At 40.4% G+C, this 23,581-nt stretch overlaps 1 protein-coding gene across 9 annotated transcripts in view; it reads right to left on the reverse strand.

Moving 5' to 3' along the window:
- The window catches only part of stat4 (signal transducer and activator of transcription 4), a 120,298-nt gene that overhangs the window by 66,694 nt on the left and 30,023 nt on the right, over positions 1-23,581 (reverse strand). For 8 of the 9 annotated variants that reach the window (XM_084688553.1, XM_084688552.1, XM_084688551.1 and 5 more), the window contains exons 7-15: positions 5,400-5,485; positions 4,690-4,841; positions 4,063-4,221; positions 3,683-3,775; positions 3,272-3,331; positions 2,986-3,006; positions 2,379-2,472; positions 1,873-1,917; positions 1,364-1,447 (exon numbers count right to left, since the gene is read on the reverse strand). In XM_084688553.1, the coding sequence (XP_084544679.1) occupies positions 1,364-1,447; positions 1,873-1,917; positions 2,379-2,472; positions 2,986-3,006; positions 3,272-3,331; positions 3,683-3,775; positions 4,063-4,221; positions 4,690-4,841; positions 5,400-5,485 (794 nt within the window). The remainder of the gene's footprint in view (positions 1-1,363; positions 1,448-1,872; positions 1,918-2,378; positions 2,473-2,985; positions 3,007-3,271; positions 3,332-3,682; positions 3,776-4,062; positions 4,222-4,689; positions 4,842-5,399; positions 5,486-23,581) is intronic. The other variant, XM_084688557.1, reaches the window with a different exon arrangement.

Raw genomic sequence — 23,581 nt, forward strand, 5'->3', positions numbered from 1 at the left:
GACCCAACTTCCTGTTTGGTTCCTTTGTTGATGATTTTGATTGGCTGTACTGGACAAACGGTTTTGAAAATCAAAAATCCTATTGATAACTTTTGTGAGGCTCAGTCTGGAGATCCTCTCTGGCAACTTTGAAGAACATTTTAACCAAAAATGTAGGAGGAGTAGCGAAAAAACGTGTTTCCTCAATCTTTATTGTACAGAAAAATCCAATATGGCGGCCGTTATAGGTTCTAGAGGCTTTTTTGTTCCTCATGAGAAATAAGGTATCTGTAATGAATTTCAGCATTTTGGGACTTATGGCCTGCAAATGGCATCACTTTAAAAATTGACATTTTGGGGCGTGGCCTGTAGCGCCACCTATTGTCTCACATGGCCCATGTTTGGTATGGTAGTTACTAATGGTCTGCAGTTTCAACATGCCAAATTTCACAACTTTTTACCATTGTGCTCTAGGGGCTGCCATTGACTCCCATGGGTAAAACATAATAATAATAAAACCACCAATAACAATAGGGTTCCCTCCTACCGGAGGAACCCTAATAAGAAGAAGAAAAGGTAGAATCACTTATGTGGCTTCGCCGCTTCGCGGCTTGGCCACCAATAATAAGAAAAGGTAGAATCACTTATGTGGCTTCGCCGCTTCGCGGCTTGGCCACCAATAATAAGAAGAATACTAACAAAAACAATAGGTTTCCTCCTACCGGAGGAACCCTAATAAGAATACTAACGAAAACAATAGGTTTCCTCCTACCGGAGGAACCCTAACAATAGGCCAATAGCTTCGCTGCTTGGCCCCTAAAAAGGTAGAAACACTTAAGGTCGCTTCGCCCCTTCGCGGCTTGGTCACCAATTATAATAAGAATACCAACAATAACAATAGCTTCCCTCCTACTGGAGGAACCCTATTAAGAATACCAACAATAAAAATAGGTTCCCTCCTACCGGAGGAACCCTAATAAGAGACAGAATAAAGGTTGAGCTTTGCCAAAGGCAAGCACACACAAATATAATGCATTATGAGTATTGGTATACAACATGAAAAGTCTTAATGACTCTTAACGAGTGTCTATTACTATGCTTATACTCCATTATAACTGTATTGTAATAAATTACAAGTGCATGTATAATGCTGTATAATGCATTACACGTATAGACTTTATATAAAGTGTGAACAAAATTACTTGTGCAATGACTTTTAGTCACTTATGATTTACTGTGTGGTTGTTTATCAGACCACTTTGACTATTCATTTTGTCAGTTTGAATTCAGTATTCAGACGTTGGTAACATTGTATATATTATGAATGTGTACAGTTTTAATGTGTGTCTGTGTGTGATTAATGTGTGGCATGAAAGTCACTCACTTCCAGGTCGATGCTAATGCCCTGGATGGAAAAATTTGCCTCGAAGCTGAGGGTGTGAAGCTCTTCTGTCACAGAGAGAAGACCCTGGAAATATGTTTACATCACAGCCATGTTCAATTTGACTAACCTGTTCACGTCCCATCTCCTAATCCTCGTCAAACTACTATCCCGCAATACAGTAGATGTTATCTCAAGTAGGGATAGAATGTATGGGGGCTAGCAGTAATGAGTGATTGTGTCACTGTAATCCTCTAGTAATTTGTCTGTATTAATTCTGGCAAGTGCTACTGCCAAGTTAGCTGTACATCACTTTTTAGTAGTACAAGGGCGGCCTTGGACTGCAAGTTTCCACCCGAGCTTCAGGACCAGGTGCAGAAAGGAGCAGGCACTTGGCATTAAATACATTTATAGATATTCTAATGCAGAGAAAACTACATATTTATGCAAAGCATGAGAAGCTGCCTCAGTCTCCCCTACTTCAATAAGCTTTATTTATTTAACATTCTCACCTCATTCCCCTTGGTTCCATTGATGACCTTCTTCTCTTTGAGCTGCTGTAGAAAGTAAATTTCTTTATATTAAATTCTCGATTCTGAACAGTGAAACAATGAAAATGAGAACAACCCACAGTGAGTACATATCAATATAAGTTTGATCTAAAATTATGATCATTCTTTAGACAACCCACCCATTATGAAACATTTACCGGAAATGCTACGTGCACACACAAAATGATCATTTCTATTGAATTATTATTTCTATTGATTTTTCAATTCGATTTCCGGCCAAATGACATTGTGTCCTTGGGCAAGGCACTTCATCCTACTTGCCTCGGGGGAATGTCCCTGTACTTACTGTAAGTCGCTCTGGATAAGAGCGTCTGCTAAATGACTAAGTGTAAATGTAAATTCTGGCATATGCATATCAAAACTGGTTTGAGTAGCTTTAATGTATTTTTAATCCAACACTATTCTCTGGTAATGGATCTAAATGCAACAGAAGGGAGAGTTGTTACCAGATGTCTGAAGTCCACAGTGAGGCAACCATTAGAAGATTCCTCAAAATCCATGACTTTAGTGTTGTTGGTCAGGATGAAGAATTGCCGATTTCTAAGACAAGGGGTTGTAATGCCATTGCGACTCATTTAATCAAAGTGTGAGAGCTTTGCCTAATACTTGAACACATTTGATCAAGTATGGCATGTAAGACCTTCCTTTCCTACTTCCATCCAGAACATAGGGTTCTATATGTTTATTGAATCGAAATGAGACTGTTGGTTTTCACGTCACTTAATGCTATCTTATACAATTGGATACAATCTGTATGGGTAAAAAAGGCTGTTGGTCTCAGACTCATTAATGTGGCAGCCCAAGAGCCATCAACATTTTTTCATCTAGTTATTTATGTGCCAAACTTGCCAGCTACTACAGCTACTTGCTAGCTACTGTTTTATGCAAATGGAAAAACAACTTATTTTTCAATATTGTGTACATGTATTTATTTTACTTCAAAGAAAAAAAGGCAGATGGATAAACCACCTGTCAATTTCAATCATTTTTAAGCTCTAGATGGAGTCTAAGACTATTTTATTTATTTTGAAACTCTGACTTGTGTTTACTCACACTCTGCCTGGAGGTAGGTCCCTGCAAACACAAACAAAGCATATTAGAGAGAGCTAAATTATCTAGCTGTGCTGTTGTGTAATCAGTTGTAGAAAATCAGCCAAATCAACATTGTTACAACATTAAACTTTTACCATGGAGCAGCAACCTTTTTATCATTCTGTTACATTCATTGAATTAAACTACAGAATATAAAAGAAAAACTGTTTGGCTAGCTTGTAATATACAAGCTATTTCCATATAAACGGCTGAGTGAAAATGACCAAAATAAAAAAGGGGCACTTACTTATCAAATATTGTCTTCATTTTTAGCTGATAATCAACCTCTGGGAGTTTAACAAGCAGTCTAAAACACAGAAAAAAATTTTAAAAGTGAAATGATGTTGAAAAACACATGGAAATGTCTATACTGTTGGTATTGTTGCAGTTATAAAAACGTTTTATCCACATATAACAAGGGTTGAAGCGTCGCTCGTCAGTTGAGCTTCCTGCCAATGTTGTGCACACCGGGGTTGGAATTCAGGTCCTTTGACTTGCCAACTCAACGACCACCTCTTTAAAAACAAAGCTTTAAACGGAGATGGACAGACGACTATCCCACTGCCGGCTTAACATCATGATGTCTGTCAGCCCTCGGTGATGGACTCAATCCTAGTTGTCTACTTTGAAGTTTAGGTAGCAGGATGTTGCTACATACCTGACTTTTGTGGAGAACTGTACACCAGTCTTGATGATAAGGGGTTTCTGAGGGTGAGTGGGCATACAAGGTTGCTTTTCTACCACCAAAGAGCTGGAAAAAAAATGCACTTAATAATACATTAATATTAATAATCATTTTTATTAATCGCCACGTTTGACAACTACAATAGATGAAACAGATCCACAATTGGGGGTAGCGTCAGGCAGTAAGAAACAACACAATTTTCATAAATAGGCTAGAGATTAATTAGCTGACGATTCAGATCCATCCCATTTGCAAAATGGGATCTTACATGCATAGAAGTTAGTTGCATATAATGTATTTCCCACACTCCTTTGTTAAATATTTAAAAAGTGCTGTGTGGCTAGACTGATTACCTTTTAATGAGGTGGTAAATCAGGAATTTGACCTGTTCCTCCATCTGTGGTTTCTGAAGAGGGATGGGGTCACTCTCATAGGTCACTTTCAGGATAAGCTCACCTAGCTTGTCCAGTTGACGCTTGATCTGAAACAGACTCTGGGCCATCAAGGTAAACCTGATAGAAAGATAGAGAAAGAAAGAGAGATAAAGATGGAGGGAGACAGAGACACATACACAGTACAGCTGAAGTACTAACATTTAAAAGATACAAGACTAAAGATGACCACACACGGCAGATTAAAAGTCAACCAACATAGGGCGGTCGACAAAATATGTGACACAGTCCAGCGAAAAGGGGCTGTTGTCGGCATTCCATATTGTCCGCTAGAAGCCAAAAACCTTTTTACAGTTTTCATTTTCTTGCATATTACAAAAGTTCAAGAGTTGAAAAAGCCACTCAATATAATAATCAACATGTTAGGATCACTAAATACTTGTTCTTGTGTACCTAAGCTTCCAGTTGAGTTGTGGGCGCGTCATGTGATTTGCATCACGGTGCAGACCCTCCCTAGGCTACTTATAAGCGCGGTGGTATTATCTGTAATGTTTTGTAATGTAAGGTAATGGATGATGAATATTTTACCAGCTCTGGAGCTGGTCCAGAGAGGTGAGCAGTGGTCCACCAATGCAAGCTATTTGTTGTCTTCGCCTCCAATCCATCAACTCAGGATTGAGTTGAGATCCCATTAGAAGCTCAATCTCTTTAATCACGTCCCTCATTTTAGACAGTATCTCCTGTTGGACAAATACAAATAAAAATATTGCATATTTCTGCAACTACAGTTGCAGTGCAAGCTAGTTTAATAAAGTTTCTCTTTGAGAAAGCTTGTAATTCATAGCACTTATATGTTGTACTTTTTATCCATATTGACTACTCTTTATTAACTTTTTAAATAACCTGTTTAGCCCTAAGATTGCTTGACAATGAAGACTGCGCTTTAAATAAAATGTTGAATTATTAATATATAATGTCAGTCCATCCGAAAGTGCCCAATTAAACTGTAAAGGACATGGCTCTTTGGGAATAACTTTGCCTGTTTTATTAAGAATTCATGAATATTAAAAGATCATTGATCTTAACCAGAACATCCTGAATAGGCAATGACTAAATACAGTATCTTGACATTCGGATGTCCATTGTTTGATACCTCCGATTTTGTCAACAATATCTGACATTTTGCTATGCTTAAGTTTTGAAACTTTTTATGGCATATGTAACCATTTACTTAAAATGGTGAGTTTATAGGAGTGTAATGATGCAAATAATAATTTCTCCCTCTAGATTCAACATACCTTCCTCTTAAAGTCTAGCCTGTTGAGCATTTCCTGGAGTCGTATCACTTCCTGTTCCATCACCTTTGTGTTCCTCTCAACAGGATCTTAAATACATGATACCAGGTATGACAGTGAGGAGCATATCAATGCATTTACGGTTCAGGACACACACACACCAATCAAAGGATCTGAGCAGGTTTTCAGTAAATGTCCCCAAATAAATAAAGATTTGTACAATAAGACAACAGGTTATTTAACTTGTTTAGCCATAGTGTCCATAAGGACATTAATGAATGCACCAATATATCTGGTTTAAATTATATTAGGATATTTGGTGGCCAAGCCGCGAAGCGGCGAAGCCACATAAGTGATTCTACCTTTTCTTATTGGTGGCCAAGCCGCGAAGCGGCGAAGCCACATAAGTGATTCTACCTTTTCTTATTAGGATTCCTCCGTAAGGAGGAAACCTATTGTTATTGTTAGTTTTATTAAGATTCCTCCGTAAGGAGGAAACCTATTGTTAGGATTCCTCCGTCAGGAGGAAACCTATTGTTATTATTAGTATTATTAGGATTCCTCCGTAAGGAGGAAACCTATTGTTATTGGTGGTTTTATTATTAGGATTCCTCCGTAAGGAGGAAACCTATTGTTATTGGTGGTTTTATTATTTGTAATTCTTGTACCATGGGAGTCAATGGCAGCCCCTAGACCCCATCGACAACTTTTTGTGAAATTTGGCACACTCATTAAGGACAGTTTCTTCTATACCTACACCAAGTTTCATGTCTCCCATTAGACCACTCTAGCGCCACCAATGGGTCAAAGTTGGACTTGTGTTTACACACGCAACTTTTGAACCGTATGACTCATTTTCAAAAATGAGGTACCATTGGATTCCCTGGATCAAGCCGAGTTCAACGCACACCATGGCGTTAATTTCCGGTTATATAGATTTCCCGCCATTTCCGGTTTTATCAAAAACCTTTGAAAGCCTACTCCTCCTACAATTTTTGTCATATCTTCTTCAAAATCACCAGAGATGATCTTCAGACCAAGCCTCACAAAAGTTATCAAAGGAATTTTGATCCTCATAACCGTCTGTCCGGTACAGCCAATCAAATTCATCAGAAAAGCCGCCAAACAGGATGTGAAGTCATGTCTCAGCAAATCTTTGAGATATCAACACTAAACTTGGTAGATCGGAGGAAGACACTACAACATGTTACCATGTGCAAAGGCAAATTCATATCTCAAAAAATGATTGATATAAAGCAAATTGAACTTATCGCTAACGCTAAAATTATGCTTTACACATCAGCCATTCAAAAACTGATACTCTGATTCAATCACAAGTTCATATGAAAACTCTTGAGAATGTTCATAACACAAATCTGTGAAAAAGTTGACTGTAAGATGAAAGGTCGATTTTTGGTGAATATTTGAAACATGCTTGCTTGGCTAATTTCTAGGCAAATTTCCAATGAATGTCTCCCTTGCTCCTCCCCGCGCGTGCTCCAAAATCTCACACACACTCAGCCTTCCCTTGACACACGCGCGGCCAAGACGCACACGCAACATTTCAGGAGAGTGTGGGCTGACCAAGCCCCCACTCATTCCTTGGTCTTTAGCAAAGGCCCATGTGGCTCTTGATGGTATTGCATTTCCGATTTTGTATGCAATGGTAAAAAGGTCTCAAATCCTGAAACATTGATAGTGTAGGCCGAGAAACACTTTAACAAAAGCCCATGTGGATCTTGTTGGTATTGCATTTCCGATTTTGTATGCAATGGTAAAAAGTTATAAAAATCCTGAAACATTGATAGTATAGACCAAGAGTAACTACCACACCACAAATGGCCCACCATTACCCATAGGTGGCGCTACAGGCCACGCCAAAAAGCACAAATATACAAGGCTTTCTGGAATGGATAGGCTCACCAAGCCCCCTCCCTTCACTTATTGGCTTGAAAAAAAGGCCCATGTGGCTCTTGATGGTATTGCATTTCCGATTTTGTATGCAATGGTAAAAAGGTCTCAAAATCCTGAAACATAGATAGTATAGGCAAAGAAACACTTTAACAAAAAGCCCATGTGGATCTTGTTGGTATTGCTTTTCCGATTTTGTATACAATGGTAAAAAGTTATAAAAATCCTGAAACATTGATAGTATAGACCAAGAGTAACTACCACACCACAAATGGCCCACTATTACCCATAGGTCTTCCCTTGACACACGCGCGGGCTTGGCAAGACGCACACGCAACATTTCAGGAGAGTGTTCCTTGGTCTTTTGCAAAGGCCATGTGGATCTTGATGGTATTGCATTTCAGATTTTGTTTGCCATGGTAAAAAGTTCTCCAAATCCTGAAACATTGATAGTAAAGGCCAAGAGTAACAACAACACTTTAACAAAAGCCCATGTGGATCTTGTTGGTATTGCATTTCCGATTTTGTATGCAATGGTAAAAAGTTAAAAACATCCTGAAACATTGATAGTATAGGCCAAGAGTAACTACCACACCACAAATGGCCCACCATTACCAATAGGTGTCGCTACAGGCCACGCCCTAAAGCACAAAGCACTTCACTTCTTGTGAAGATTAAAGCGCTTCACTTCTTGGCTTGAAATAAAGGCCCTTGTGGATCTTGATGTTATTGCATTTCAGATTTGGTATCCCATTGGAAATTCTGCAGCATTGATTTTTCTATACAGTTACAATTTGTCAAGAATATACATTTTTCAATGGTTCGCAATGCTTTACACGTAAGCCAGTCAAACAAGTTCATATGAAGACTCTTGAGAATGTTTAGTACACAAATCTGAGAAAAAGTTGACTCTAAGATGAAAGGTCGATTTTTGGTGAATCTTTGAAACATGCATGCTTGGCTAATTTCTAGGGAAATTTACAATGAAATGTGTCCCCTGCTCCTCCCCGCGCATGCTCCAAATTCTCAGACACTCATTCTTCCCTTGACACGCGCGGGCTTGGCAAGACACACACGCAACATATCAGGACTGTGTGGGCTGACCAAGCCCCCACTCATTCCTTGAATATCAGCATAGGCCCTTGAGGACCTTGGTGTCATTGCATTTCCTACTTTGTATGCAATAGTAAAAAGGTCTCCAAATCCTGACACATTGACAGTACAGGCCAAGAGTAACTACCACACTTTACCCAAAGCCCATGTGGATCCTGTTGGTATTGCATTTCCGATTTTATATGCAATGGTAAAACGTTTTTAAAATCCTGAAACATTAATAGTATAGGCCAAGAGTAACTACCACACCACAAATGGCCCACCATTACCCATAGGTGGCGCTACAGGCCACGCCTTAATGCATAAAGATACAAGGCTTTCTGGAATGGATAAGCTCACCAAGCCCCCTTCCTTCACTTACTGGCTTGAAATAAAGGCCCTTGTGGATCTTGATGGTATTGCATTTCAGATTTGGTATGCCATTGGTAATTCTGCAGCATACATTTTTCTATACAGTTACAATTTGTCAAAAATAAACATTTTTCAATGGTTCGCAGTGTTTGGAGGAATCCGCCATTACTGCTTGCAGTTATATTTTGTAATTCTTGTACCATGGGAGTCAATGGCAGCCCCTAGACCCCATCGACAACTTTTTGTGAAATTTGGCACACTCAATAAGGACAGTTTCTTCTATACCTACACCAAGTTTCATGTCTCCCATTAGACCACTCTAGCGCCACCAATGGGTCAAAGTTGGACTTGTGTTTACACACGCAACTTTTGAACAGTATGACTCATTTTCAAAAATGAGGTACCATTGGATTCCCTGGATCAAGCCGAGTTCAACGCACACCATGGCGTTATTTTCCGGTTATATTGATTTCCCGCCATTTCCGGTTTTATCAAAAACCTTTGAAAGCCTACTCCTCCTACAATTTTTGTCATATCTTCTTCAAAATCACCAGAGATGATCTTCAGACCAAGCCTCACAAAAGTTATCAAAGGAATTTTGATCCTCATAACCGTCTGTCCAGTACAGCCAATCAAATTCATCAGAAAAGCCGCCAAACAGGATGTGAATTTATGTCTCAGCAAATCTTTGAGATATCAACACTAAACTTGGTAGATCGGAGGAAGACACTACAACATGTTACCATGTGCAAAGGCAAATTCATATCTCTAAAAATGATTGATATAAAGCAAATTGAACTTATCGCTAACGCTAAAATAATGCTTTACACATCAGCCAGTCAAAAACTGATACTCTGATTCAATCACAAGTTCATATGAAGACTCTTGAGAATGTTCATAACACAAATCTGAGAAAAAGTTGACTGTAAGATGAAAGGTCGATTTTTGAAGAATATTTGAAACATGCACGCTTGGCTAATTTCTAGGGAAATTTACAATGAAATGTGTCCCCTGCTCCTCCCCGCGCGCGCTCCAAATTCTCACACACTCAGCCTTCCCTTGACACACGCGCGGCCTTGGCAAGACGCACACGCAACATTTCAGGAGAGTGTGGGCTGACCAAGCCCCCACTCACCCTCAGCGCACGCTCCAAATTCTCACACACATACTGGCCCTTGACACATGGACAAGCTTGTGGGTTTACGGGTTTCTGTAAAGGGTGGGCTGACCAAGCACCTGCCTTCATTCCTTGGCCTAGTAGCCATTATGGACTAGTAGCCATTCAGTGGCTTATTTTTTATGTAGCTTAGTTCAAAGTTAGCAACTTTATTTGTCAATCTTCTCAACTACCTAAACTCTCCAACCAACCAGAACTCGTGTATCATCTTGTTAGCTAATCAAATTGTTCGTAACAGGATCAGCTGATAGGAAAAACAACCTAAGTGACAATGTGTCAAAGAGCTAGCCTACATTCTGACTGGTTGTATCACAGTGTGGTATGGGAGCTGCACAGACAGGGACCGCAAGGCCCTACGAAGTGTGGTCCGTTCTGCTGAGTTCATCATCGGCAGGAAGCTCCCAGCCCTACAGGACATCTACCACACACGTTGCCTAAGGAAAGCCGGCAGGATTCTAAGAGACTGTTCCCACCCATCCTTCAGTCTCTTTACCCCGTTGCCTTCTGGCAGGCGTTACCGCAGCATCCGGTCGCGCACACGCAGACTGGACAACAGTTTCTACCCAAGGGCCATCAGGCTTCTGAATGGACTCTGATATGGACACTGATTTACTGCACACTAGTCACTTATACACTGTCACTTTAAGCTACTGGTTGCACTATCAGTAACATTGCACTACTGTACCTCACTGTACCGCCACCAGGCTCCTGTATGGTCATTGACATAGTCACTGATCTGCATTTTGCACTATTGTATTGTACTCCACCTAGGTTAGAATAGGTTATAGGGTTGAAATAGGTTTTATGTGGCATTTAGGGCTAGTATAGTGTATTATTTATTGTTATCTGTAATTTAGGAAGTTTTAGTATTAGGGTTAGTATAGTCGATTATTTATTGCTATCTGTATATTTAGGCAGTTTCACTTATTTAAGCTCAGCATAGATCTAGATTATGTTCTGTGTACTTATATGTTATGTTATGCCAGGTGCTTGCGTTGTCTTGTCTTAAGAATTTCAGTGCCCAGTCTGACCTTGTGTTGTTCTGTGTACCTGACAATAAAAGACTTGAAACTTGAAGTTTCCAGCTTTGAAATAACAGTAAGTTGGTTGCTGAGCTTTAATTAAATATTGTCAAACCCTGTCAAAAGTAACACATAACATTTGAGTTAGAGGTAGTTTTTAAACATCTGATGGTATAATGTGTTCAAGTTGGAGAGTGTAAGCTGTCTTGTTTCTTCCGCTTGTTGAGTGTACTGTAGATCGAGCTGGCTGGAGATGAGAGACTGAGCTGGCTGGAGATAGTAGACTGATCTGGCTGGAGATGGTAGACTGATATGGGATGGGAGATTTAGCTGACTAGTCCCTGAAGCTACTGAAGTGGTACTTTGCCTCTGAAGCAACCCGATCCCTACCACGGATATACAGTCAGAGGTTCTCATCCATTTGCCTCTCAGCAGCAACTAGCAACTTGCCATATATGTGTGTATTACACGCTATACATTTTTACTTAGTCTCTTTCTGCTAAATGTCCGTTTGGTGTATGTTTCCCCTTTGCATATAATGCAGTTTAATGGGATGGCCAAAGTTGGACTTGTGTTTACACACGTAACTTTTGAACCGTGTGACCGATTTTCAGAAATGAGGTACCATTGGATTCCCTGGATCAAGACGAGTTCAACACACCCTATGACGTCATTTTCCGGTTATATAGATTTTCCACCATTTTGAATTTAAGGAAACACGTTTTTTCGCTTCAACTACTTCAATTTTTTTCAAATCTTCCCCAGAATTGGCACACATTATCATCAGACCAACCCTCACAGAAGTTATCAAAGGATATTAGATTTTCAAAACCGTTTGTCTGGTACAGCCAATCAAAATCGGCAACAAAGCAACCAAACAGGAAGTTGGGTCATATCTCAGCTAATCTTTGAGAAATCAACACCAAACTTAATATGATGACTCGGAACCCTCTTCTGAGGCTGTCGAATTAATTTGGTGTCATGTGATCACTGGGCGTGGCCGCAGGAAGCAAAAATGTGTTTTGGCCAATAACTGTTGATTTGTTTGCTTTTATGAAGGGATTCCTTTGTCTCATGATATGTTGGGACATCCCCTATGTGATACATGATAACTTGTGATAATAGCCGAATTGATCCGGCCGCCATTTTGAATTCATTGAAAAACGTTTTTTCTTTACTCCTCCTACACATGTTGTCCAATCTTCACCAAATTTGGCAGAGAGTATCTTCAGACCAAGCCTCACAAAGGGTTTCACATTATTTTTGGATTTTCAGAACCATTTGCCCGGTACAGGGAGTCAAAATGTGCAATTAAGCCAGCAAACAGGAAGTTGGGTCGTATCTCAGAAAATCTTTGATGGATTCACACCAAACTTGCTGCATGCACTCGGAACCCTGTTCTGAGGATTTCTAAAGTGTTTTATGGGTCATTTGACTCCTTGGCCACCACATTGCTGCTTGCAGCTATATTTGTCATATCTTCTTCAAAATCACCAGAGATGATCTTCAGACCAAGCCTCACAAAAGTTATCAAAGGAATTTTGATCCTCATAACCGTCTGTCCGGTACAGCCAATCAAATTCATCAGAAAAGCCGCCAAACAGGATGTGAAGTCATGTCTCAGCAAATTTTTGAGATATCAACACTAAACTTGGTAGATCGGAGGAAAACACTACAACATGTTACCATGTGCAAAGGCAAATTCATATCTCTAAAAATGATTGATATAAAGCAAATTGAACTTATCGCTAACGCTAAAATAATGCTTTACACATCAGCCAGTCAAAAACTGATACTCTGATTCAATCACAAGTTCATATGAAGACTCTTGAGAATGTTCATAACACAAATCTGAGAAAAAGTTGACTGTAGGATGAAAGGTCGATTTTTGGTGAATCTTTGAAACATGCATGCTTGGCTAATTTCTAGGGAAATTTACAATGAAATGTGTCCCCTGCTCCTCCCCGCGCATGCTCCAAATTCTCACACACTCATTCTTCCCTTGACACGCGCGGGCTTGGCAAGACACACACGCAACATATCAGGACTGTGTGGGCTGACCAAGCCCCCACTCATTCCTTGAAAATCAGCATAGGCCCTTGAGGACCTTGGTGTCATTGCATTTCCTACTTTGTATGCAATAGTAAAAAGGTCTCCAAATCCTGACACATTGACAGTACAGGCCAAGAGTAACTACCACACTTTACCCAAAGCCCATGTGGATCCTGTTGGTACTGCATTTCCGATTTTATATGCAATGGTAAAAAGTTTTTAAAATCCTGAAACATTAATAGTATAGGCCAAGAGTAACTACCACACCACAAATGGCCCACCATTACCCATAGGTGGCGCTACAGGCCACGCCTTAATGCATAAAGATACAAGGCTTTCTGAAATGGATAAGCTCACCAAGCCCCCTTCCTTCACTTACTGGCTTGAAATAAAGGCCCTTGTGGATCTTGATGGTATTGCATTTCAGATTTGGTATGCCATTGGTAATTCTGCAGCATACATTTTTGTATACAGTTACAATTTGTCAAGAATAAACATTTTTCAATGGTTCGCAGTGTTTGGAGGAATCCGCCATTACTGCTTGCAGTTATATTTAGGATTCCTCCGTCAGGAGGAAACCTATTGTTATTGTTAGTTTTATTATTAGGGGCCAAGCAGCGAAGCTGCAAGGCTCCTATTGTTATTGTTAGTATTATTATTAGGATTCCTCTGTCAGGAGGAAACCTATTGTTATTTTTAGTTTTATTATTATTATTATTCTTGTTCCATGGAAGTCAATGGCAGCCCCTAGAACCCTTCGACAACTTTTTGTGAAATTTGGCACACTCATTAAGGACAGTTGATTCTATACCTACACCAAGTTTCATGTCTCCCATTAGACCACTCCAGCGCCACCAATGGGTCAAAGTTGGAGTTGTGTTTACACACGCAACCTTTGAACCGTATGTCCCATTTTCAAAAATGAGGTACAATTGGATTCCCTGGATCAAGCCGAGTTCAATCCAGAGCATGGCGTCAATTTCCGGTTATATAGATTTTCCGCTATTTCCGGTTTTATCAAAAACCTCTGAAAGCCTACTCTTCCTACAAATTTTGTCAAATCTTCTTCAAAATGACCAGATATGATCTTCAGACCAAGCGTCACAAAATTTTATCGAAGGATATTTGATTTTCAAAACCGTTTGTCCGGTACAGCCAATCAAATTCATCAGGAAAGCCACCAAACAGGAAATGAAGTCATATCTCAGCAGTTCTTTGAGGCAGTGACACCAAAGTTGGTAGGCCTACTTGGAACTTTATTCAAAGGATGTCCTCCAAAAATCGTGTCATGTGACTTAAAGGGGGAGTGTCCGGAAGCATAAACGTGTTTTGGCTAATAACTTTTGAAGTGTTTACCTTAATAAAGTAATTTCTTTGTCTGTTGATGTGTTGTGAGATATCAAGCTTGACCATGGATAATATTTCATAACAACCGAATTGACGCGGCCGCCATTTTGGATTTAATGGAAAAGTGTAAAAACCTTTTGCACGCCCCAAATTTTGTCCAATGTTTACTAAATTTGGCACAGATTATCTTCAGACGAAGCTTCACAAAGATGTTGGATGGATTTTCCATTTTCAAAACCGTTTGTTCGGTAGAGCTGATCAAAGGCGGCGGCAAAGCCGCCAATGACATGTGAAAGCATAACTCAGCAAAAATGTGACCGATCATCACCAAACTTCGGTTCCTTCGTTCCCACGAGGAGCAGAGGAGGCCTGTGGTTGTATACCAGAAAAAAAACCTTTGAACACTCAGTACTCTTGAACGCAAACAGATATTTCAACCAAACTTGGTGTGTTGCATGAGTGCAACAGGTTGTTGTGACTTAATTGTTGCGCAAGTGCTATGGAGGCCATGTCCTGCTCTGGACTGCTTGGCCCCTCCATCGCTGCTTGCAGCTATATTTTAATTTAGGATTGTTTATCATCTTGGATAATAATATGTCTGTGACTGTACCAGTGCATCAGGGTGCATCAGGGTGTTCCACACGGGTCAGTGTTGGCCCCACTCTATTCAGCATTTATATGCTTCCCCTCAGGGAGAATATTAGGAAGTATGGTCTTGGTTATTACTGCTATACTGACAATCCACAAATCTACATCAGCACTTGCCCTTATATTAGCTGAACATCAGGGCTGGTATCATGATGGTACGCACGGTGGTCTAGTTTGCAGTAGTTTGCTGCTGTGTGCTGCGGGTTTTTTGACAGGTATGGACATTTGCGTTTATTTCATTTCAGCTTTGGTAGTGACATAAATATAGAAAGTCTCTCCAAATTCATTAATTTGTGTGCAAATACAGTTTCTTAAGCTTTATTTTCTGTAAACATTACACTGGACTTATTTTGTTATTCTGTGCAGTCAGAGATCAATTTGTACATTTGTTGCATTCTGGTTTGTTTAATATGCAATTCAGTGGGTGAGTGAGCCTAATCAGGGATAAACACACTGGTTAGCTAGCAAGCAAGATGAAATCACCAAGATAGCATCAGCTATTTTACACTTGCAAAAGGCATTTAAAGTCAGCCAACGCAAACTATTACAATTTATACAACTATGTGTGTACAGTAAAAACATTTTATTCCCCATTGTTCGAGAAATACAATCTTACTTACTGTTATTCAAAATTCACAATTGACAACAGAGGCGAGGGAAAGAGGAAAGAGTCCAGGTTGTTGATTAAGTATTGCCAGAGCCATAGAGATGCATTTTCTATATGGCTTTGGATATTACAGATAGTTTGTTGATTATGTAGCTGTCAACCAGATCTAGACTACTTTCACAACAGATAGCCTAACGCTCTGTTTTACAATTTGGGAATTATAATTGTGTAATTATTCATACAATATTAACATGTAAGATTTTTGGCTGAAGTCAGAAGGAGCTGAGGGGGCATGGCAGAGATCTGGGGGGTGTTTCCCCTCCCCTGGACCCCCCTGTATGTGGCCCTGCTGCACATTAACTGTGCTGACGGAGGGTCTGCATGAAATTAGTACTTGGATGCAGCATAACTTTCTGAAGCTAAAGTGTTCCAAAACTCATGATCATTGGACCTGCTGTCAAAAAAGAACACGTGGTATTGGAGGCTTGATCAGCAGAGGGCATTCACCAGCCTCAAACAAGAGTTAGCGTCCACTCTGTCCTGCAGTTGTATGACCCAAACAATTAACTTAAAATCTCAGAGGATGCGTCGTCGTATGGGCTGGGCAGTGTACTCCTGCAGAAATGCCAGGGGACCTGGGCGCCGGTGGCATATGCATCCAGAGCGGCCACAAGCACGGAGCAGTGCTATGCACAAGTGGAGAAAGAAGCACTGGCCCTGACCTGGGCATGTGAAAGATTTGGTGACCTCATCATCGGTCTCCATTTTGAGCTGGAGACAGACCACAAACCCCTCATGAGCCTGCTGGGTGGACAAGCACTGGATTCCCTCCCACCCAGAACACAAAGATTCAAGATGAGACTCATGAGATACTGGTACACAATCGTGCACGTCCCAGGGAAAAGCCCCACTACAGCAGACACACTGTCACGGGTGCTGCTGAAGGATAGCGCAACGGCAGACAACAGCAGTGAAACACAAGAGCATGCTGCAGGGGTTGACCGGCAGGATACTTCGAAATACACTGGTCAGGTGTCTCCGGTGGGGCCTCAGGGCACCCCCCAAAGTGTGAGAAGCAGGTCTGGGCAGGTCTATCACAAAGCCAGATCGTCTGGATCTGTGAGTCTGCAAAAGGAAACAAATATATATATAATAAGTATTATGGGCAAAACAGGGTGGTTTATTAATGTTAAGTGTTTTGAATCCTGGGATTCAGGGAGGTTGAATCCTGTTGTTTGTTAACTGTCTAGGGTGACTACTTTGTGTTCATTCGTAGTTTAAGGAGGCCTCAATGAGTTCATATTATTTAGTGTAATCCGGCCTCAATGTAAGTTCACAAGATAGAAGAGTGATAAATAGTATAGTAAAGATGTGTTATGGTAGACCAAATGTTTAGCAGCAAGGCCGTAGCCATGGAGTCAACATTGGGGAGGACGAATTAAATCGTTTTTGATAATTTTGGACAGCGTCTGTGGTTGCCTGTCATAGCGTAGCACATTTCTATTTTTATTTCAATATATTGGGGGGGACATTTTGACTAGATTTGAATATTGGGATGTCCCCCCCCCCATATATATTATGATTACAGCCTTGTTTAACAGTATATAAATGTGAGATTAAGAGTTTGATTCAACCTGGTGATAAAGGATGAAGGTCACAGTCTAATGCTTTTCGGAAATGGAAATGTGGTGTGATCTATAATAGGTGACACTGTCTGGGCACCTGGGGGCAGTACCGGGGAGAGTTCCGGGAGTGAATAAAGTTAAGCCATGTCAATCTATCCTGCTGCATCTTTATTCTATATCTTAAGAACCCAACACGACAATATCCATCCCCACATAGCGAGACTAACGTTAACAAGCTAGCTAGCTACCCACATACTAATGGGTTATAGGCTATAGCCAGCTTACTAAGGCTAACTGACAAGGTTACATTTGGCAAAGAGTTAGATTCGTGGATGTGTTCGCCTTTGACAAGGCACAACCTATATTCTCTCTCATATTTATTAGGTATTGGTTTTGTTAGTATTATTATTATTAGGATTCCTCTGGTTGGAAAGTGACAACTTTGAGACGTAGTCTGTAGGGCAACTTATGCTCTAGTCCAGTGGTTCTCAACCTTTTTTCCACTGTGCTGCATTACGGTCCAAATGCAAGTCTCACGGGCCACATTTAATTTACATAGAATGCCATCAATGCAAATGTACCATATTTAATATTTAGGTTATATTAGCTGTGAATACTATGATATCTGTTCACAGACTAAAGTTTGACACTACTCACCATTAATCGGACACCTGATGTTGTCGGGAGATGACCAACTGAGTGAAATGCGCATGGAAGCGGGACTTGATGCGCGACACTGCTGAGACAGTGCTGTTCCCAAATATATGTTTAGCCAAATATGGAAAGCACTTTAGCATTTAGTAATCTAAGGTTCTGTCCAGGGACAGTTCTCCAAATTTCCACAACTGATGATGCTTGCTGCTCAGTATGGGTGTTTCCTCTTGCCTGAACATCCATCAGTTCATCTTCAAGTGATTGGCGGGACAACCCGAAAGTTTCGGCCAAGGCCTTGATTTTTTCCACAGGGAAAGTGGATGGCTCACTGATGAAAAACGAGACACAAATTGTTCTTGCATGTGATTGACTGTTGCAACAAACCTTTCTCTTTGTTGTGTGTCTAACACACCCTCACTTGCATCCTTCAGCAGTGGGAAATTAGTGAAATACCCATCTTTGAGTTGTGCAGTGTACAGTCCTAACTTAGCCCTTTGAACTTCTCAATACAGCACAACAGGTCGCAAACATGTTTTCAAAGTTGCAAGTTCAGCTTGCTTAGGTGAACTGTGATGTATGCAAGAAAGGCAAGATTCGTTGTCCACTCTTCTCTCAAGACTGTCATTAAGAAAGTGAACTATCTCTGGGAGTAAAGCCAGAAAGCGATTTAAGACTTCCCCCCGACTTAACCATCCCACTTCGCTGTGCAGAACAAGGTCTCCGTAGGCACCAATTCCAATTCGTCCAAGAATCCAACAAACGGTGGTGCAGAATGAAATTGACCACCTTGACCACAGTCTCCATTACCTTCATGAGGTATCCATCAGCTAACTTGCTGCACAGTGCTTGCTGGTGGACAATACAATGAAATGCCAACAAGTCAATAGAATTTCTACACATTTCAGCAACAAGACCCTTGTGTTTTCCCATCATTACGGGTGTGCTGTCAGTAGTGACTGAGACAACAGAGGATGCCAATATATATGCGTAAACGCCTGTACTTCCTGAGGAGACTGAAAAAGTTTGGTATGGACTCAGTCATCCTCACTAACTTGTACAGATGCACTATAGAGAGCATTCTGACTGGTTGCATTACAGTGTGGTATGGGAGCTGCACAGACAGGGACTGCAAGGCCCTACGAAGTGAGGTCCGTTCTGCTGAGTTCATCATCAGCAGGAAGCTCCCAGCCCTACAGGACACCTACCACACACGTTGCCTCAGGAAAGCTGTCAGGATTCTAAGAGATTGTTACCACCCATCCTTCAGTCTGTTTACCCTGTTGCCTTCTGGCAGGCGTTCCCGCAGCATCCGGTAGTGCACACGCAGACTGGACAACAGTTTCTACCCAAGGGCCATCAGGCTTCTGAATGGACACTGATTCAATGCACAATAGTCACTTAAACACAGTCACTTTCAGCTACTGTAACATCAGTAACATTGCACTACTGTACCTCACTGTACTTTGCCATCAGGCTCCTGTATGGTCATTGACATAGTCACTGATCTGTAATTTTGCACTATTTTACTGTACTCCACCTAGGTTAGAATAGGTTATAGGGTTGTAATAGGTTTTAAGTGCATTTAGGGTTAGTATAGTCAATTATTTATTGCTATCTGTATATTTTGGAAGTTTCACCTATTTAAGCTCAGCATAGATGTAAATTATGTTCTGTGTACTTATATGTTATGTTATGCCAGGTGCTTGCATTGTCTTGTCTTAAGAATTTCAGTGCCCAGTCTGACCTTGTGTTGTTCTGTGTACCTGACAAATAAAAGACTTGAACCTCTCAAAGAAGTTGGGACGGGGGCAATAAAAGGCAGAGGTTCACCAATCTGTGAAAACTTCCATCTACATATTGTGGAACCATTTCAGAATAATGTTCCTCAATGTAAAACTGTGAAGACTTTGAATATCTCATCATCTACACTACATAATATAATAATTCAGAGAATCTGGAGAAATCTGTGTAAGGGACAAAGGATAAAATAATCACTGCATGCCTATGATCTTCAGGCACTGCAAAACAGGCATGATTCTGTAATGGACATCATTGCATGGGCTTAGAAACACCTCCAGAACTTATTGTCTGTGAACACAGTTTGCCGTGCCATCCACAAATGCAGGTTAAAGCTTTATCATGCAAAGAAAAATCCATATGTGAACATGATCCAGAAACACTGACATTATTTGGGCTAAAGCTCATTCAAAATGGACTGAGGTATAGTGGGAAAACTGTTCTTTGTTCAGACTAATTATTTTTTGGAAACCATGGACCCTGCGTCTTCTTAAAGGGGCAATTGACTGCAAAAACGATTTTACCTTGTCATAGATGAATAACGACAGTTCGGTGGGTAAAATGAACATACCGTGAATATCAAAGTCCATTGACACCTCTTTCCTATTCAAATCTCAAAAAGAAAAAAATTGGCTGTAAAACGCTAGTTTTTCAACAAAGCTACTGGTCCTACGTAGGACCAGGGACCGCCCTTTTTGTCTCTGGTCTGTATCTTTGTCACGCCCCAGAATTTACATCCAGACCAGCCCGAGGTAGCGTCTATCTACGATACTAGTTTAGCTGCGCACTGCTCTGTGTAGGCTACTTATAAGGAATTACAAAGAAGAACGTTTTGAATTATATCAAGGATATTGAAAATGGACCACGGTCGTAAATGCTGTGTTCCAGGCTGTACAGCCTACAGGGAAGGCTAACACTCACAGTCTTCCCAAGGAGCGAAACATTCAACAGGCATGGCTGCTGTTGTCTATGAGAAGATCCCGGCGAAGTTCGACACTCAATCATTCATTTGCCCTGAACATTTCACCCAAGACAGTTTTGACAACCTTGGACAATTGCAAGCAGGATTTGCTAGGAAGCTGAACCAGGAAAGAGGTGCTGTTCCGACCCTATGCTCATTGCAACCGCAAGCTATAAGCCTTAGGACAGTATGACGTTGTGCTAACAGTTATTAGCAATGCTAACGTTTCCTGTATAGCATACCAGGTAGAATGCTAAATAAGTTTCTACACACATCAAATGACTCTAGCTAGACTAGCTGTAGTCGGCATTAGAAGGGAAGCTTCCGAAAAATAGCCAGAAAACGAACAGCAGTCTGGCTTATTGCTAACGCCTGTCTAGATAATCTATTTGAAAGAACTGGAGAAAGGCAGGTGCTTGATACAGGATACGTTAGCATTGCTAGTAACTGTTACTAGTAACACCTAGACCTAGATGTAGGCATGTAAACAAGTTTAGCTTGCTAACGCAAGAGCATAGGTAGAATGTGTGATAATTTAGCCTAGTTTATTGGCAATGGGGCTAGCGTTGATTCATGTTCCTGACTGTGTTTCATTCAAATAAATAACCTGTGTAATGTAAATCTACAATTCACGATGCATGTTTGTCCAGATCTTTGTCATGTTATTTAGAGCTAGCTAGCTAACTGAAGCCGAGTAGAATGACGATATGGTTTGGTTGCTAAGCTGTAGCCTAACGTTATACCCACCCAAGTCAATCCAGTTTTCTTCAACAACAGAAGTGGAAACAAATAATGTTATCATTTCAAATGATATATAGTCAATCTGTTGAAAACAGTGTTGTGTAGACACAATAGATTTATTTGCGCGTTTTTATTTCAAGTCTCCAACTTGGGTTTATCAGCGAGTGCTGCTGTTGGCCGTGTTGCGTTTTTGCTCCACAGCTTCACTCATTGAAAACCAACCAATCAGCACGCAGCTTATCTAAATATTAATGAGCATAACATAAAAGGAGAAAAGCTAGTGTTTTTTCCTGGGAACATTTCAGAGGATCTGTCAGTGGGCATAGAACAGCACCCGGGCCATTTTCAACCCAACCAATGTTACATACCCTATTCGGAGACCTTAAGGAACAGTGTGAAATACCCCCAAAAAACTGTCAATTGCCCCTTTAAAGAGGAGAGGGACCTTCCGGCCATCTGGTTATCAGTGCTCAGTTCAGAAGCCTGCATCTCTGATGGTATGGGGGTGCATTAGTGCCTATAGAATGGGCAGCTTGCACATCTGGAAAGGCACCATCAATGCTGAAAGGTATATACAGGTTTTACAGCAACATTTTCTTGCATCCAGGCAACATCTTTTTTAGGGAAGGCCTTGCATATTTCAGGAAGACAATGTTAAATCACATCTTGCATATGTTACAACAGCATGGCTTTGTACTAGAAGAGTCCAGGTGCTGAACTGGCTTGCCTGCAGTCCAGACCTTTCACCAGTTTAAAACATTTTGTGGATCATGAAATGAAAAATATGACAAAGAAGACCCAGGACCGTTGAGCAGCAAGAATCCTGTATCAGACACGAAAGGGACATTCCTCTCCCACAACTGGGGCCTGTACTACATCAAGATCAACATGCTCTGGATTACTTTCAGTTACCCGGCTACACAAAGCCTAACAATCGCAATCACAATAGGTTATCAATGATTATTTATGAATATTGTAGGAGTGAAATGTATAACTGTTTTCGGTAACACTTTAGAATAATGGTCCGTTGCTAACAAGTAGCTATGCAGGAAGTAATAGGTAGTTCTACATTAACACCAAATGTAATACTATTAACTAAATATGGAACCAAGATTAACTAAGCAGTAAGTAATAGCTACTTTACAACAAAAATAGTTCCTTGGTAGGTATTTGGTTATTACTAAATAAATGTGTCCTCTTGAGAACTACTTGTAAACTACGACCAATTAAGAAAGAATAACCAATGAATTACTAATCACAAAAGTAACATGTCTAAATAGTGAACAATTTGGTTGTTTTACTCTTAACGTGGTCATAACTTTTCAGAATTTTGTGCCTCAAAAAGGTTCTATGTGGAAACCAGTTTGTTTGTTTGTAGTTTATTTAGCAGGGACAAAGCAGTGCACATTATTACAAACATGAGTTTGTTATATTTAGTGCTGTCAAACAATTAAAATATTTAATCGCATTAGTGTCATAGTTAACTCGCGATTAATTGCAGTTTTTATCTTTTCTAAATGTCCATTGATTTCTTTTTGTCCTATTATTTTTTCTCATTTTAATGCTCTTATCAACATGGAAAAGTGGATCGTATTGCTTAGTGCAAATGTTTTTTTAATTGAAAACAACATTGCAATCGCCTGGCTTTGACGAGGGGGCGGAATATTTGTATCAGCTGTGTGCTTGGTCATCAAGTGGTATTTCAGACTGGACGTGCTGCGATGATAGCTCAGTTCACAACAACAAAACACACTTTGGTGTTGTCAATGGCACCATTTGTCAATTTTTTTAAAGTCAATTTTTTATTCAGAATCTTATTGGCATCCATTTTGGCATCTCGCTCTCGCCGTCCTCTCAAAACGTAACGTTAGCCTACTACTCTTTAGCCAGCTGGCAAAACCAAACAAGTGTGTGCGGCGTGCCTGTTGTTTTGTTTCCGATCTAGCTAGATCCGGTGTGGATAAAAGATTTCACGCCGTTAAAATGGGTTTGCGTTTACGCCGTTAAAAACAAGGTAAACTGACAGCGCTAGTTGTATTATATATAATATCTCCCCAAATTCGTTAACTACAGGTTGGACGTATGTTCTCTGTTTATTTCAAACTTAAACATGGTATAATACAAATCATGATAATTTGTTTAACATTTTTAATAATTAGGAAGTGATGCTGACCCTCTC

Source organism: Hypomesus nipponensis, chromosome 23 (assembly GCF_054491055.1).
Source record: "Hypomesus nipponensis isolate SF chromosome 23, ASM5449105v1, whole genome shotgun sequence".
NCBI classification, from domain to species: domain Eukaryota; kingdom Metazoa; phylum Chordata; class Actinopteri; order Osmeriformes; family Osmeridae; genus Hypomesus; species Hypomesus nipponensis.